This window comes from Rhinolophus ferrumequinum, chromosome 25 (genome assembly GCF_004115265.2).
Source record: "Rhinolophus ferrumequinum isolate MPI-CBG mRhiFer1 chromosome 25, mRhiFer1_v1.p, whole genome shotgun sequence".
NCBI lineage: Eukaryota > Metazoa > Chordata > Mammalia > Chiroptera > Rhinolophidae > Rhinolophus > Rhinolophus ferrumequinum.
This window is the reverse complement of record NC_046308.1, coordinates 39,254,039-39,269,832: the sequence shown is the minus strand read 5'-3', so window position 1 is coordinate 39,269,832 and position 15,794 is coordinate 39,254,039. Positions and strand designations below refer to the sequence as shown.

General features: G+C 35.7%; 1 protein-coding gene across 2 annotated transcripts; it reads left to right on the top strand.

Moving 5' to 3' along the window:
• The first annotated feature begins 279 nt into the window (after positions 1-279).
• On the top strand, positions 280-15,716 carry SC5D (sterol-C5-desaturase). 2 transcript variants are annotated; one of them, XM_033098140.1, is made up of 7 exons: positions 280-415; positions 569-675; positions 9,336-9,553; positions 10,317-10,449; positions 12,040-12,140; positions 12,491-14,807; positions 14,918-15,716. In XM_033098140.1, the coding sequence occupies exons 3-6, from the start codon at positions 9,344-9,346 to the stop codon at positions 12,944-12,946; spliced, it is 900 nt and encodes a 299-aa protein (XP_032954031.1). In that variant the 5' UTR covers positions 280-415; positions 569-675; positions 9,336-9,343; the 3' UTR covers positions 12,947-14,807; positions 14,918-15,716. The 2 variants fall into 2 exon arrangements, with proteins under 2 accessions (XP_032954031.1, XP_032954032.1); XM_033098141.1 differs by lacking the exon at positions 569-675.
• Positions 15,717-15,794: the final 78 nt, after the last annotated feature.

Genomic DNA, 15,794 nt, shown 5'->3' with positions numbered 1-15,794 from the left:
GCATCAGTTTTGGGAATGTTTCCACAAATACGATAAACCTGCTTGGCACAAGACTCTGAGCTACCGAGGTCAGTGCCGGTTAAAAAGCAAAGAAACGAAAAAACCTGCGACTATTCTCCGTAGCCTCAGTACTGAATCAGGTTTCCGTACTTCCTTCAGTCAGGAGGAAAAGAGGGGCGTGACCGAGAGCGCGGTGCCCACGTGACCTGGGAGAGCCAGGCTCAGCCAGGTCGCGCGATCCGCCGTCATATCAGCTTATGCTACCGGCCCCTGATTGGCTGGCCGCTCCTGCAGCTCTGAGCGTAGGGTCTCGCTCCGCCTCTCCAGGCAGCGCCCGCTAGCAGACCAACGGGATTCACGAGCCCCTGCGGCCTGGGACCCGATCGCAGCTGAAACGGCGCCGGACCCTCACACGGTAGGATGGCAGGAGGGCAGGGAAGGAACCGGAATACACCTGAGCTGGACGGGAGAGGAGAGAGAAAAGATGGATGGAGAGAAACAGCAAAGATGGCACCTAGATGGGGAAGTTAAGAGTGCCCTAACACTTTTTTTTTCCGTCTTTCTTCAGACGTTTATTGAATGCCTGCTAGATGCCAGGCACTGGGCAGGCTCTGGCGGTGTAAGGGTGAAACTGACGGTAGGACTTCTGCGCTGACCACTAGCAGAGACTGACTGGTAGGTAGGCACCTGAAAACACAGGCTGCGAGGGCTGTGCTGGGGCGAGTGCGGGACTCAGCGGACTAACGCTGGCGGGGGGCTGGAGTGAGAAGGGTTTTGGCCAAACGGAGACAACTGGTTAGGGGCCTCTGCTCCGCTAGAGGAGATATTTCAGGCGCGGAGGAGGCCTGAACGTGAAAGAAAGTGACAGACACATGGATGGGCTGTGAAGGAAATATTTTTTGTGGGCTGTTGTGGATCTCTGATCCAAGGGAACACTAATGCTTTACTTTGCGCCAGATTTCCCTCTGTTCTTGGAGGGATTTTTTAAATTAGTTTCAGATGTACAAAACAATGTAATAGTTAGACATTTACACCCCTCACACAGTGATAACCCCTCTCCCCCAATCTACTAACCCTCTGATATCGTATATAGGTGTTACAATTCCATTGATTGTACTCCCTATGCTGTACGCAACATCCCATTACTATATATATGTGTATATATATATACATGTATATATATATATACATGTATATATGTGTATATATACACACAGAGGGTGCCAAAAAAGTGTATATACATTTTAAGAAAGGAAAAAACTATTAAAATTGTAATACTCAATATATACTGATAATGAAAGATGAATGCAAGTCACGGTTGACTTCTGCAATTACAAGAGGTGCTCAAAGTGGTTACCATTAGCGTCCAGGCACTTCTGATTATGGTGAACTACTGATTGCGCAATGTGGACCACTGGACCACTTTTTTTGTATACCTTTTTTTGCCCCCCCAACCCCCCACCCCAGCGTGTATTTAATTATAGTTGACATTCAATATTATTCAGGTGTATAGCACAGTGGTCAGACATCTACACAGCTTGTTTTTTAAGGGGTAAAGCAGTTAGTCTGATGCACAACTCATTATCTGTGACTTCTTGACCTTTGCAGTGCAAGCCCCAGTTACTGCAACAGTAATTTGGGTGGGGGAGGGGCAACAGTACTCAGGCAAGATAAAAATCTCATAGTCATCCTAGATTTCTTTCTCTTTCACATTTCAGTATCTAATCAGTTATTGAATCCTATGGTGTTTTTCAGTTGCTAAATCTCCAATGAATATTCTAAACAGCTTCTCTTACTTAATCTACCATAGAAACAACCGCACTAGTCTCCCTGCTTCTCATCAATACTCCATATTCCTAATGGAATGGTTTTTATGAAATGTGGATCTGATTATACCTCTTTCCAACTCAAAAATCCTTAGTTTCTCCCAATTGTGTGTGAAAGTCCAAATTCCTCAGCAGGGCATCAGATCCCTTCACAGTCTAACACCACTTTCCTTTTACCGAGGTTCATCCTTGAAGATTTTTTTTTCCCTCTGGTTCACCCCATCACACTGTTTGGCACCCACCAACCACAGTGAGCCATGAATATACCATGACCTTTCCATGCCTTTGCAGTTGTTATTGCTATTTGAAGTGGCTATCCCTAACCTTTTCTTTATGGTATGTTGTTCAAAGCCTCCCACTGTAAGCTGAGGTAGTTGTGTTGTCTTTTCTGATTTCGTAGAATTTACATATATACCTTTATTATAGAATGTGACATACTAATGTAATTATTTGTTTCTGTAGTTGCTTTACCTTTAAGATGGATTTAGATTATATCATTTTAATATACTCTACCTAGTGTAGTATTGGATAATTGTTATTTGAATGAATGAACAATGTATGGTGAAGGATATATGTCAACATCTGGCATTTGGTATTAATTAAAATTTTTCTTTCTGTGACAAATTGAGAAAAAAATACTTGAACTCATCGCAAACAAGGGGCTAAATGGTAATAAATAAAGAGTTTCTTGAATTTGATTTTAAGAGACTAAAAACCCAGTGGGAAAATGATCAATAGACAAAAACAGATAATTCACAGAAAATATATAAATTATTCTAAATATATGAAATGATGTTCAACCTCACTCATAGTAAGATAAATGTAAATTAAATATACACTGAGATATTTCTTTGCTATCAGATTGATGAATAGTCAAAAGTTTGAGATATTCTTTGTTTGTAAGTTTGTATGGAAATAGGCAGTATCCTACATTGCTATGGACTTGCAAAGTAGTACAGGTTCTATGAGGAGCAATTTAACAATATTTACCAAAGTTACCAGTGCAGTTACTCCTTGACCTAGGCCCTCTGCTTATAGAAGTTTACCAAGTAGGGTCATTGTAGCATTGTTTGTAATAGCAAAAGGTTAGATTCTATCCAAATACCTGTATACAGGTTAAATAAACAGCAGTGAGGTCACATAAAGGAACATAAGCCCACAGTCCCTTAGCCACAGTTTCAAAGTCTGGAAATCCCTGAAAACCAAAAAGTTTTTGTTTGTTTGTTTTTTAAAGTTTGGTATTCAAACTCATTTGATGACTAAAGCTTGATTCCAACTGGCTTAGGTGCCCATTGTGTCTTGGTGCATCTACCAGATACCTCTGCCTCTGCTGTTTGTTCGCACTATTTTGTTACTTTGGGTTTAGTCGCACGCGATAATATAAAAAATAGTTAAAGATAGCTCTTTGAATAACAATGAATGAAACATGCAGGATTAGTAATAGCACAGAACATGGGGCTATTCTAAGAGATCGTGAGGCCTCATACTAAAGAAGACAGCGTGGAAACAATCACCGCATGTGTCTTAAAGACAGATTGCTGAAGTTTTACACTGGCAGTGAGGACCACAAACAGATGAAATATAGGATACCATTGGGTGAGACAGAAAATGAAGATCCTAACCATGTTTTAATTAAGTGAATTTGACAACAAGGATGTAAATAAATGCCACTGATTGCTTTGTTGATCATGAAACAAACTAGAATATATCATGAAGAACTGCTGTTGAGATGACTGTTAGTATCAAGAAGGAAGGATTCAGAAATTTAGGACACAGTGTGATGAAAAATATCCAAAAGGCGGATAAAAGTTATTCTACTAAACATTACCTTGATGAATTTGCTAAGATAATATCTGTCGAAATCTAAGTGCTGAATAAATTTCCAGTGGTGATGAAATAGTTCTGTACTTGCTTTTCATTCCTAAAAACACCCAAAAAATGAAAAACAAAAAAAGTGACCACAGGAGAGAGATTTTAATACTAAGTAAAAGTTGATGACTATAGAAGGTGCCAATGTTCCAAACACATAAAAAATAATTTTAGTTGGCAATGATTAGAAAAGGCCAGCATCTGCAGTTTTTGAATGAGTGATAAAATACCTGGGCATATTTATGCAAAAAGTAACACTTATGCCAGTGGTACAAGCTCTAGACAGGCTAGACTGGAAGACAGTTGAAGATGTTTAATTATTCCTAGTTCATTCTTTTGTGAATTCTCCTCAACTTTTTGTTAAAATAATGTGTTTAGCATTTATTCTCCCCCCACTGTGACTGGAATACAGCTTTTTTTCACCAAAGTCTGTTACACTCTGGGAAAAGCAAGTATACTGCCTGCAATAGTTAGCAGAGGCCTAGCAATCAAAACTTCCTATAAGCGTTCAGTCACAAAGATCTTGTTTTCAAAATTGCTAATGCTTGAAATGATATTGGTCAATCAGCATTAATAAATGCTTAACATTTTAGCTGCCGATGAGGTTTGAAAATTAACCTGCAGATAAAGATGTTGAAACATTTTTTATCATCCGTGAGAAGATGATGCCTGACTTCATTAATTACACCATATATTTTAACAGTCAAAACCATAAATAAATCAGGGAAGGCTGACACTGAAGAAATGCTGAACACTGATCAGGATGCTTGTGTTATGCATTTCTTTGGTCATGAGGAAACTGCTGAAAGGTTGTTACACATATTTAAGCATGAGGATTGTCATAGATACATTAATGATGATGACAACATGGCTACATTTGAATGCAAATGGAAAATTGCTGACGGCATTTAGGGTAAGCAATTGCTTAGGCAGAAACTTGTTAATTAGGCAGATGACAAAGGCAGAAATCTTTTCAAAATGCTATCTTGGGTAGTGCTGGCTTTATCATTTGAGTGTCCTGATCCTGGCCCATCATCAGTGTCTAATTCCAACCTGATGTATCCTCTCTAAGATCCTTAAGCAACCAGATTTATGAATATTTATTACACGTATATGAATACATACATACACAGATATTTAACTTTGGTATGTATTTGAAAGTTTATTGAATATTTTCCTCTAAAAATAGAAGTAGTAAAGTACTATTAGGTCTACACCAATTCTACTTTTTATTAGTTTGGTACTACACATATAATCATATAAATTATTATCACACAAATGAACTGTACTAGTATTTACAGTATATCCCATTTAATGTGAATATTCATACATTTTCTAAACAAACATTTATGTGTTTAATATCACGGAGATGTTTTGAACTTTGAAAAATCTAGAAATTCTGAATTTCAAAATACATCTGAAACCAAATGCTTTATGAAAGAATGATAGACCTATACTATTAAAAAAGGAGGAGGTGATAACTTCCAGAACAGTAGAGTAAGAGCCTCTGAAAATCTGCTTCTCTATAAAAGCAACAAAATACGGACAAAAGTGGTCAAAATCAGCTTTTTTAGAACTCTAGAAATTAAATGTTTACCACAATCCTAGAAATGTTTATTCTAAAAAAAGTAGCTGAACCTCAGTGACAAGAGTAAGTTTTGTGTCATTTTAACTTTCCCTATTTCCATCTCCCTTTCCTCAGCTCTGTGGTAGCCATGAAAACTAACAGCTTTGCAGCGACAGTAACTGAAAAACAGCAGCCTAGCAACCGTGAAATGACAGGACAGGTTTGCAGTTCTCCAAAAAGGCCCAACCCAGAGAATTTTCATTATTTGACCCCTCTTGCAGTTCCCTGAAAAACTGTTCTGGGGGCTTATCTTTATTTGACCTGACTTAGAGCTTGCTTGGGGTGACTAGTTCTGTCCCCAAGGTTCAGACAATCAGTAGTGATTGTTTAACACCACTGCTACAGGAACCAGTAGCTGTGTCAACAGGTGACAGTTGGCACTAACAAGAGCCTGACCAAAAAACTTAAAAGGAAACACTGAGGAATATCCATAGGAGGCTTTGAAAAGCTCTGACATTTTATTGAGAGTCTGGAATGATTCCCATGAAAAGGGCTGTGCACATACCTAAGAAAGATGGGAGAAGGCCCTAATCTCTCACTTCTGGCCGACCTTGCAGGTCTGTGCAAGCAGGAAATGAAGGCTAAATCAGAGTTGTAAACTGCCTACAGAAGCACATATGGCCCAACACACAACATCTCAGCAAAGTCTGGGAGACTTATTGGTTTAAGGCATTTAAGGAAATCTGTCTAGTCATTTGTGAGCAGACTTTAGTAGGTGCATACAACAAGGAATACAGGTGTTACACAATTAGTCTGGGAAAGTCACTTATACAACAATAGCAGCATGAAATCCTAAAGGAGACCCCTGGGGAATCTGATTTCCAGAGCTGCCACATTATATAATTTAAAATTTTCCATTTTAAAAAAAATTATGAGACACACAAAGGAATAGGTAAGTGTGGCTTAAACACACGCAAAAATATCAGTCAATAGAAGCTATCTCTGAGAAAGCCAAGATATTGGATTTACTGGACAAAGACTTTAAAATCAGTTACTATAAATATATTTAAAGAACACCATGTCTAAATAACTAAAAGAAAATATGAGAACAATTCCCCACCGGATAGAGACTATATCAATAAAGTGATAGAATTATTATTTTTCTTAAAAAAAGAACCAAATAAAAATTCAGGGGTTGAAAGTATAATTGAAGTTTAAAGTGAACCATCAGGCTTACCATAAGATTTGAGCTGACAGACCAAAGAATGCAAGAACTTGAAAATAGGTCAGTTATGGAGTCTGAGGAGCAGGAAGTAAGAAGGAAGAAAAATTAACAGCGCCTCAGAGACATGGAAGAGTCTATCAAGAAGAACAACATAAGCATAATGGGAGTCCCACAATGAGAAGAGAAAGGAAAATGGGAAAAAAGGTTAGTTTAAGAAATAGTAGCCCAAAATTCCTTAAAATGAATGACAAACATTAATCCACACATCCAAGAAGCTCAAAAGTATGTAGTATGGGGTTTCTCTTGGAGGTGATGAAAATGTTCTAAAACTGGATAGTGATGATGATTGCACAACTTTGCAAATATGCTGAAAACTCCTGAATCATACTCTAAAATGTTTAATTTTAGAGTATGTGAATTATATCTCAATCAAGCTACGTATTTAATTAAAAACAGAAAAGGGGATGTTCTTTATATAATGATGATAAGATCTCCAAGATACATTGTTAAGAGAAAAGAATGTCGCAGTGTTTGTAATATGTCAATTTTGTAAAGAAGGAGGGAAATAAATATTTGTAGTTTGATCTTACATTTAAAAATATTGTAAGGATTCATAAGAAACTAATAAATATGATTACCCAGAGGGCTAGAAGTAAGATGATCATTGTGGTGTGCAGAGTCATGTTTGGAAGTGAGACTTCTCTCTGCATATCTTTTTATATCAATTATTTTTAAACTATGTATATACAGAGGGTGCCAAAAAAATGCATATACATTTTAAGAAAGGGAAAACTATTAAAATTGTAATACTCAATATATACCGATAACAAAAGATGAATACAAGTCGTGTATACATTTTTGGCACCCCCAGTATATGATACATAGTGATATATATATTATATATGTAAATATATATAATATATATTATTTTTTTAAAGACTTTCTAAATCCCTGTTGGAATTTAATGGGGAATCTAGTATGAGAAATAGGCTATAAATAAGTAATTAAATATTTGAAAAATTTTATTTTCAGTTTTTCTTTCCATTTTAATTCATAAGTTAATGTTTATTTATGTGGCTCAATAAGTAGCAGATAAAGGAAATTTGAATACCTGGAACTTAAAGTGGGTAGGCAATTTCCAGACTGGTATTTTGTTGTTGTTGCTGTTGTTCAAAAGTTTCAATTATAAATGAGAGCTGTTTTGGAATATTGGACACATTTTCCTCTATAAACAGTGCAATGAAGAATGAGGGAGTACATCATAAATGATAGATTCAATGGTCAGCTCACCAAAGCTGAACTATACAACAGGATCGTGATTATAGAATAGACTTTAAGTATTTGCTTAATTGACTGAAGTTTTTCAAAAGTTTAAGCATCTGGAACAGGAATTGGCAAACTTTGCCTTTAAAGAGCCTGATAATAAATATCTTAGGCTTTGTGTGCCATACTGTCTCAGTTGTAATGACTCGACCCTGTCTAGAGAAGCAGCCATAGACAATATATAAACATCTGGGCACAGCTGTGTTCCAGTAAAGCTTTTTTACAGAAACAGGCTTAGGGTTTGGCCCATGGCCACAATTTGCCAGCCCCTGATCTAGAGTACTGCTTAGGAGGAGAGCAATAAATGTGGTCTAGTTCTTAACATCAAGAATATGTCTCTCTTTGTTCTGTCAATAAGAGTGGCCTTTTCTTCTGTCACAAGAACAGTTAGTCCCTGACTTCTATGCTTGTAGTGGCAATGTAGATACCTTGTAGGGAGTTAATCTTAAGTTTCAGCACTGAAGCAAAAATCCCTGAAATATGAATTATCTTAGGAGAGAGAGGCTGCTGATAGAGTCAACTATTTGCCTGAATACCTGTGCCCGGTGTTCCCTGTTTTCACTTACTTGCCATGTTACCCTAGCGTATAGTAGAAAAGAACACTAAGATGGAATTAGATCTGGACTTATGCTAGACCTTAGAGAAAAAACTTCCTGGGCCTCCGTTTCTCTAACTGAGTTTTGGTGTCCTCAAGTATGATATGAAGAGATTGGCGTAGAGATGATATTTAAGATCCCTTCTAGCTCTAACGATGGCATTTAGGGGATGCTGGTAGGAGTAGACTTGCACTACTTATGCTTAGTAAAGCAGGAACTTCATATATAATTTTTCTGAAATATTTTTGCATTGAAAAACGTCAAAGTGAGGAGCGGCCACGTGGCTTAGTTGGTTAGAGCACAAGCTCTGAATGACAGGGATGCCAGTTTGATTCCCACATGGGCCAGTGAGCTGCGCCCTCCACAACTAGATTGAAGATAGTGAGCTGCCGCTGGAGGGGCAGCCAGATGGCTCAGGTGGTTAGAGCGGGAGCTCTCAACAACAAGGTTGCTGGTTCAATTCCCGCATGGGATGCTGGGCTATCCTCTGCAACTAAAGATTGAAAACGGCAACTGAACTTGGAGCTGAGCTGCGCCTCCACAACTAGATTGAAGGACAACAATTTGGAGCTGATGGGCCCTGGAGAAACACACTGTTCCCCAATATTCCTCAATAAAATTTATTAAAAAAAAAAAAAAAAAGTCGGGGCGGCCAGATGGCTCAGTTGGTTAGAATGCAAGCTCTGAACATCAGGGTTGCCGGTTCGATTCCCACATGGGCCAGTGAGCTGTGTGACCTCCACAACTAGCTTGAAGGACGACGACTTAGAGCTGATGGGCCCTGAAAAAACACACTGTTCCCAAATATTCCCCAATAAAAAATTAAAAAAAACAAAAAATAAAAAAACAAAAGCAAAAAACACAATGTAATTCTTTAAAAAAAAAAAGTCAAAGTGAGTTAATAATTGTTGCACATGTTTATTCTTTAGGGGCTAAGATGGATCTTGTACTCAATGCTGCAGATTATTATTTTTTCACACCATACATATATCCAGCCACGTGGCCAGAGGATGACTTCTTCCGACAAACTATTAGTCTCCTGTTTATAACAAATCTTGGTGCTTATATCCTTTATTTCTTCTTTGCAACACTGAACTATTATTTTGTCTTCGATCATTCATTAATGAAACATCCACAATTTTTAAAGGTAAGTGATTTTCTTAGCTATTTTTTAACTACTGTTACAGTAAAATAACAATGTGATGAATTTGTGAGATTTTCAGTTTAAACTGGTTATAACCATTAAATAAAGTTTTTGCAACCATCCCTAAATGGGTTAGACACTTTTGGTAGGGCTAATCCCACTTCTCCTTCCCTTACTTTAAACAAATAAATGAATCCAACTTTGTTTTTAAACCAAAAGTTTGGTATTTTGCTTGTTACATAAATAAGAATTTCTTTGCTAATAGTGATGAATGAATAAATGCACACATTTGTGTAGTTATCTTATGTTTGACTTTCATCAACTGAAATATGTTTTTACTATGTATATTTTTCTTGGAGTAGATAGAGGATCCAAACTCAATAGTTTTAGATTTGTTTACAATCATTTTTCTATTTCAGTTATTTGTATTTGTCAAATACAAATCTCAAATACAAGTCTCCGAAGACTGGGAAAAAAAATAGAGAGGGATAGGGGTGGAAGTTAATTATGACAGAAATGAATACAAATTTTGTGGGAAAGAGAAAAAGTTTGAGAATTTAAAATATTTAATGTTTTTTTGCTCAGTACAAAAGGAATGTTTTTCTTACACACCCATTCCTACATACTAACATTTTAATAGAAACAATTTGCAGGTAAGCTCCTTCATTTAAAAGAGATTTTAAAAATCCAATCTAAAACAATTTTATTCTACTTTTGCTTAATATAGATTTTGTGATTTTTTAAGTGTTGGAAATTTTGTTTTCAGAATCAAGTCTATCGAGAGATTATGTTTACTGTCCAGGCATTACCGTGGATAAGTATTCCCACTGTTTCATTGTTCATGCTAGAGCTGAGAGGTTACAGCAAATTATATGATGACATAGGAGAATTTCCAAATGGTAAGTAAATAATAAGAATGTCAGGCACAGATTGGTTTTTCTAAAGAACCAAATCTACTTCTTTTTTTAAAATAATGACAAATTGTTCAGTTGTTTTTTAATGTTCTGCTTTTATGCACATGTCTTACCACATATATACATGTGTTTAAGTTTATCTATCAATTTTAAAGTCTTTGTTTTAGATGAAATTGTGCCTCGGGGAAGATCGATGTGATCAGATATAGGCTTTCACATTCATTTCCTACCGTATTTCCCCGAAAATAAGACCTAACCGGAAAATAAGCCCTAGCATGATTTTTTCAGGATGACATCCCCTGAACATAAGCCTTAATGCGTCTTTTGGAGCAAAAATTAATTAAGACCCAGTTTTATTTTTGGGGAAACACAGCATTATCTGTATTGAATTCAAACTTCTAAAAAACAAAAAACAAAAACTTAAGTAATACATGACAATTACAGAAAACCAGAAAATATATTTCTCTTAACAATGTATATGCCCATATTTTCATGTGTGTAAGTATTAGCATTACATAGTATATTATGGTATCTCATTGTACATAGATAGCCATAGTTTATTTAAATGATCTCCAATTTTTAGACCTTTAGATTTTTCCTTTTTGTCTATTATAAACAGTCCTGCAGTAACTAAACTAAATTTTTGTGAAATTCTGAAATTATTTCATCCAGATACATTTCTAGTATCTGGTATTAGAAAGTAAGAATAATAGTTAACATTTATTAAATGTTAATAAGTACCAGCTACAGTTTTAAGCTTTTCACGTATATCAGACCATTTTATTCTACATCAGTTCTATGAGGTAGGGATGTTCATTATGCTCCTTTTATAGGTGAGTACATTAAGCATACAGAGAATTTCAGTAACTTGCCCAGGTTACTCCACAAATACATGGTAGATGTGGGACTGGAACCCAGGATTGCTGGCATCAGCACCCATGCTTTCTAAGTAACAGGTTAGTTAGTTAAACAAGGGAACAAAAATCATACACTAAGGTGATGAATTGAGTAGGCTTTGAAAAGTGGGTAGGATTATAAGTGAAAATAAAAGGAAGGGCATTCTGAATATGTGGAACGGTATGAGTAAAGGTATAGTGGTGATACTTTCAAGATGTTGGGAGGACATTGAGTAAACCGGCCTGGTTACTATAGGAACAGATAAGGTTGGAAAGATCGAAAAGAGTTAGGTTATGGAGTAAATGTTCAGCTTACGGTATTTAATAGAAAATAAAATTCTAAGCAGGGAGATAATATGTAAAGATATGTTTATGAAGGAAAATTAAATAGCATTATCCTCAGAGATTTAAATAATAAAGATGCCTCAGGGGTATTCTTTTTCTATCTTATTAATATCTTAATAGTTTAATTAAGAAATATTTTAGATGGGACACTTCCAAGTTTTTATATGAGAGAAGTGAGGAAATGAGCAGATTCCAGAGAGTCAAGGGAGATTAATTTATAATGTGGTGAATCAGCCAAAACAGATAGTTTATAGTGTTTGAGTTTAGGATCATATTTTGCATTTAGACATATAAAAAGTAAATGCTGACTCTTAATTCTGTTATATTCTTCTAGGTTGGTTTCAACTCATTGTTAGTATACTTTCCTTCCTGTTTTTCACTGACATGCTGATCTACTGGATTCACAGAGGCCTTCATCATAGGCTTGTATATAAGGTAAAGTCATTTGTAGGGGAAAGAAAAAAAATATTATACATTTTAGCAGTATATGTTTATAAATTCTGTTCTCTATGTCCAAGAATTTCCTCCAACTATATTAAATACTTACACAGCCATAGTCATGACACGTACCAGGTACATTTTGTTTGTGTTCTTTATGGGTTTGGAGGGTTTGTGTTAAAATTTTACTGTTTGGCGGTAAAGAGGGAAGGCATTTTATAAAGTGATTTGGCTAATTTCAAAGGGATTTTTTAGTTAGGTCATTTCATACATGAGTATGAAAAACCAAGTTGAATGTTGTGTGGGGTAAAATATGTGATGGTAATGGTGTTTTTTTTCTTATATAGCGCATACATAAACCTCATCATATCTGGAAGATTCCTACTCCATTTGCAAGTCATGCTTTTCACCCTGTGGATGGCTTCCTTCAAAGTCTGCCTTATCATGTATACCCTTTTATCTTTCCATTACACAAGATGGTTTATTTAGGTTTGTACATCTTGGTCAATATCTGGACAATTTCTATTCATGATGGTGATTTTCGTGTCCCCCAAATCTTACAGCCATTTATTAATGGCTCAGCTCATCATACAGACCACCACATGTTCTTCGACTATAACTATGGACAGTATTTCACATTGTGGGATAGAATTGGAGGCTCGTTCAAAAATCCTTCCTCCTTTGAGGGGAAAGGACCACTTAATTATGTGAAGAAGATGACAGAAGAAAAGTGCAAAGGCCATGCAGGAAATGGTTGTAAAAATGAAAAATTATTCAATGGTGAGTTTACAAAGACTGAATAGATTATTGCCCAATTATTAAATATTAATATTTTTAATAAGGAAAAATAATCTACATACAGCTGAGAGACATAGCGAGTAAATGATATCATTTGAAAATCAGCATTGTGGGTACTACTGAGGAATGATCATAATGGTAGGTCAAGGTGAGCACCATGATTTTAACCTCATGCTTAAAATACTAGATGTTGGCCTAAGGAACAACTTGTGTCTTTCTATCCAGCAGCTTTGTAATTTATGTAGTCTCAGCAACCATTTCAAAAAGATAGAGAATAAAGTATTGAGGAGACTAGGTTATGCCCTTTTGCCTTAGTCTACCATATCCATTAAGAAAAATTCATTGTGCTTATTAATACCAAGACTAAGTACCATAACAAAGAAATACTAATATAAAGATGGTTCCTTGTTTCAGGAATGATTACATCTTCAGTATTGGTATGATTTGTTCAAGTGGAAACATCATTGTGGAAAAAAATACTGATATAACATATTAGTGGCATTGTAAATGACCTGATACATAGCAGGAGTGATTAGATTATCACTTCCTATACATAGGAAGCTTATTCTCTGGGAACATTGTCAAATATTACATTTTCCTGATGAACGAGTAAATTGGAATTTAAAAAAAATAATTGATACTACCACAATTTAATCCAGATCTGGGGTTATTTAACTAAAGATTTTGATGGTTATTATACAAAACCATTATTTAATAAGTCTAAAAATATGTGAATCTGAATATATAGTAGTCTCCTCTTATTCATCGGAGATATATTCCAAGACCCCCAGTCGATGCCTGAAATTGCAGATAGCTCCAAACACTATATATACTATATTTTTTCTATACATACGTAGCTATGATAAAGTTTAATTTATAAATTAGGCACAGTAAGAGATTGACGACAATAACCAATTAACTGCTGTAGTTAAAAAGGGAAGTTTGATACCCAAATAATATATTTGACACTACTGATTTTTTAATTAAATTGATGCACCGCACTTTTGATGTTTCAATATTACGAACCTTTAATTTTCTATAAAAGGGAGTAATTGCCAAATATTTAGGCCTAACACTGAAGATTAGTTTTAAAATACGTATTATTCTCCTGCTTCTCCCTTCACTTTTCCCCACTTCCTCTGCAAAAAGATTTGACAAATATTTTTATAAAGAAATCTTGTTTGTTGTAACATAAATATATTGGAAAAAATGATTTGCAAAGACATTCTATAAACGATTTATATAAAATCAATAAATGTTGCTTATGTTATAAAGCTGTATCGGTTGAATATTGTAACAGCACAAAGTATTCTTTGTACAAATTTTATGTTAATTTGAAACCACAAAAATGATGTGCGTTGTCAAAACTGTTTTAGAATGTCCCCAAATGCTCAATGTCAAGAAGGAGAAAGAGAGAAGGAGGGTATCACATTCTTTTTATGTTTCTCATTTTTATTAGATTTGAGTGTTTTAGCAGGAGACCAGTCATAAAATTTAATGCTTGGGATCCAGAAAAAAATGTTTTTGTTTTCTCTTTGAATTACTGTTACAATATTTGTCTTACTTAAATATGAGAATCTGGGAAATGTGTCTGATTGTATAGCTGGGAGGACAGTTTCTTGAACCTTTAGCCAGTTTGCCATACCCATGTAATTTATTCCCCTGTTTTTGAGGGATCCCATAAAAGTATTGCAGAGATGAATGAACTCAAAAGTATTTCAAGTTATCCACTCACTGGTTGTCTTTGTGTCTTTAATTCCATAACTCCAATTATGAGTGTTAAAAGTTTCCTCTAGATTCTTCTTCCCGTGTAGCTAACAGAACAGAAAGGACATAACTGATGGAGACAGGGAAGCTTCCTCAAAGGTAATCAAACTGGTCTCTGCCCTGCTATACTTTTTCTTAAAATCTGGTCTTATTAAGCAGTATTATGTGAAACAGTCCTAACTTTTTTTTTTTTTTTTTTTTTTTTGTAGACTACCATCACATTTTCTATTTGCCCTTAGAGGAACTCAGAGAATATTCATGGAAGTGAAGATCTAAATTCCCCCCATAGGAATATCAAGTGAAAGACTTTTTGCAAACTTGGCTTTGAAACCTTTCAAACTTATAGGATAGAAAGGGAAAATCAAGATTGTATTTTGCACTTTTATGTTAGAAATTGGGAAATGGATGGAGGTTGTACAAAACCCAGAGACCTTTACTGAATCCTTGTCTTTCTCCCTATGTCTGTCTCCCTGTCTCCCTGTGTCTGAATACTGTGAGTTCCTCTTTCTCATTACCCTGTATCATGTTTCTTTTTCCTCCCATCTTCAAAGAGTCAGAGACAGATTTGGGAGGGAATTATGAGTTCAGTGTTAGTACATGGAGTTTATAGTGCAGGCAGGTTGTTTATATAGAGATGATGTCTGGGAGGAAGATGGAAAACAGGGGGACAAATCAGAACAAAGATATTTGGGATTAACTCAAGAAGAGTTTGAGGCCGTGAGATTCATTGCCAAGAAGAGCATGAGAAAAGCTGTCCAAAGAAACAAACTTTAAGGTTAAAAGAACTCCCTTTCCTTGTCTTCCTAACTTCAAACTCAAAACACTTGACTGGCAGTCTTATATCAGCATTTACTGCTTTCTTTCATCATTGTTATGTGTACCCTATTTATTCTAGATCCCAGATTCCTTCAAATTAAAAACCATGTGTGAATCATCATTGTATTAACCATGTGCCTTACAGAATGCTCATGATATGGTTGAGGTTTAATAAATACTTTGCTGAATGAATTACTGAAATGGAGGAAATGCTATTCTCTTCAATAAATATTTAATGAACTCCTACGTGTCACAAACTACACTGGGTGC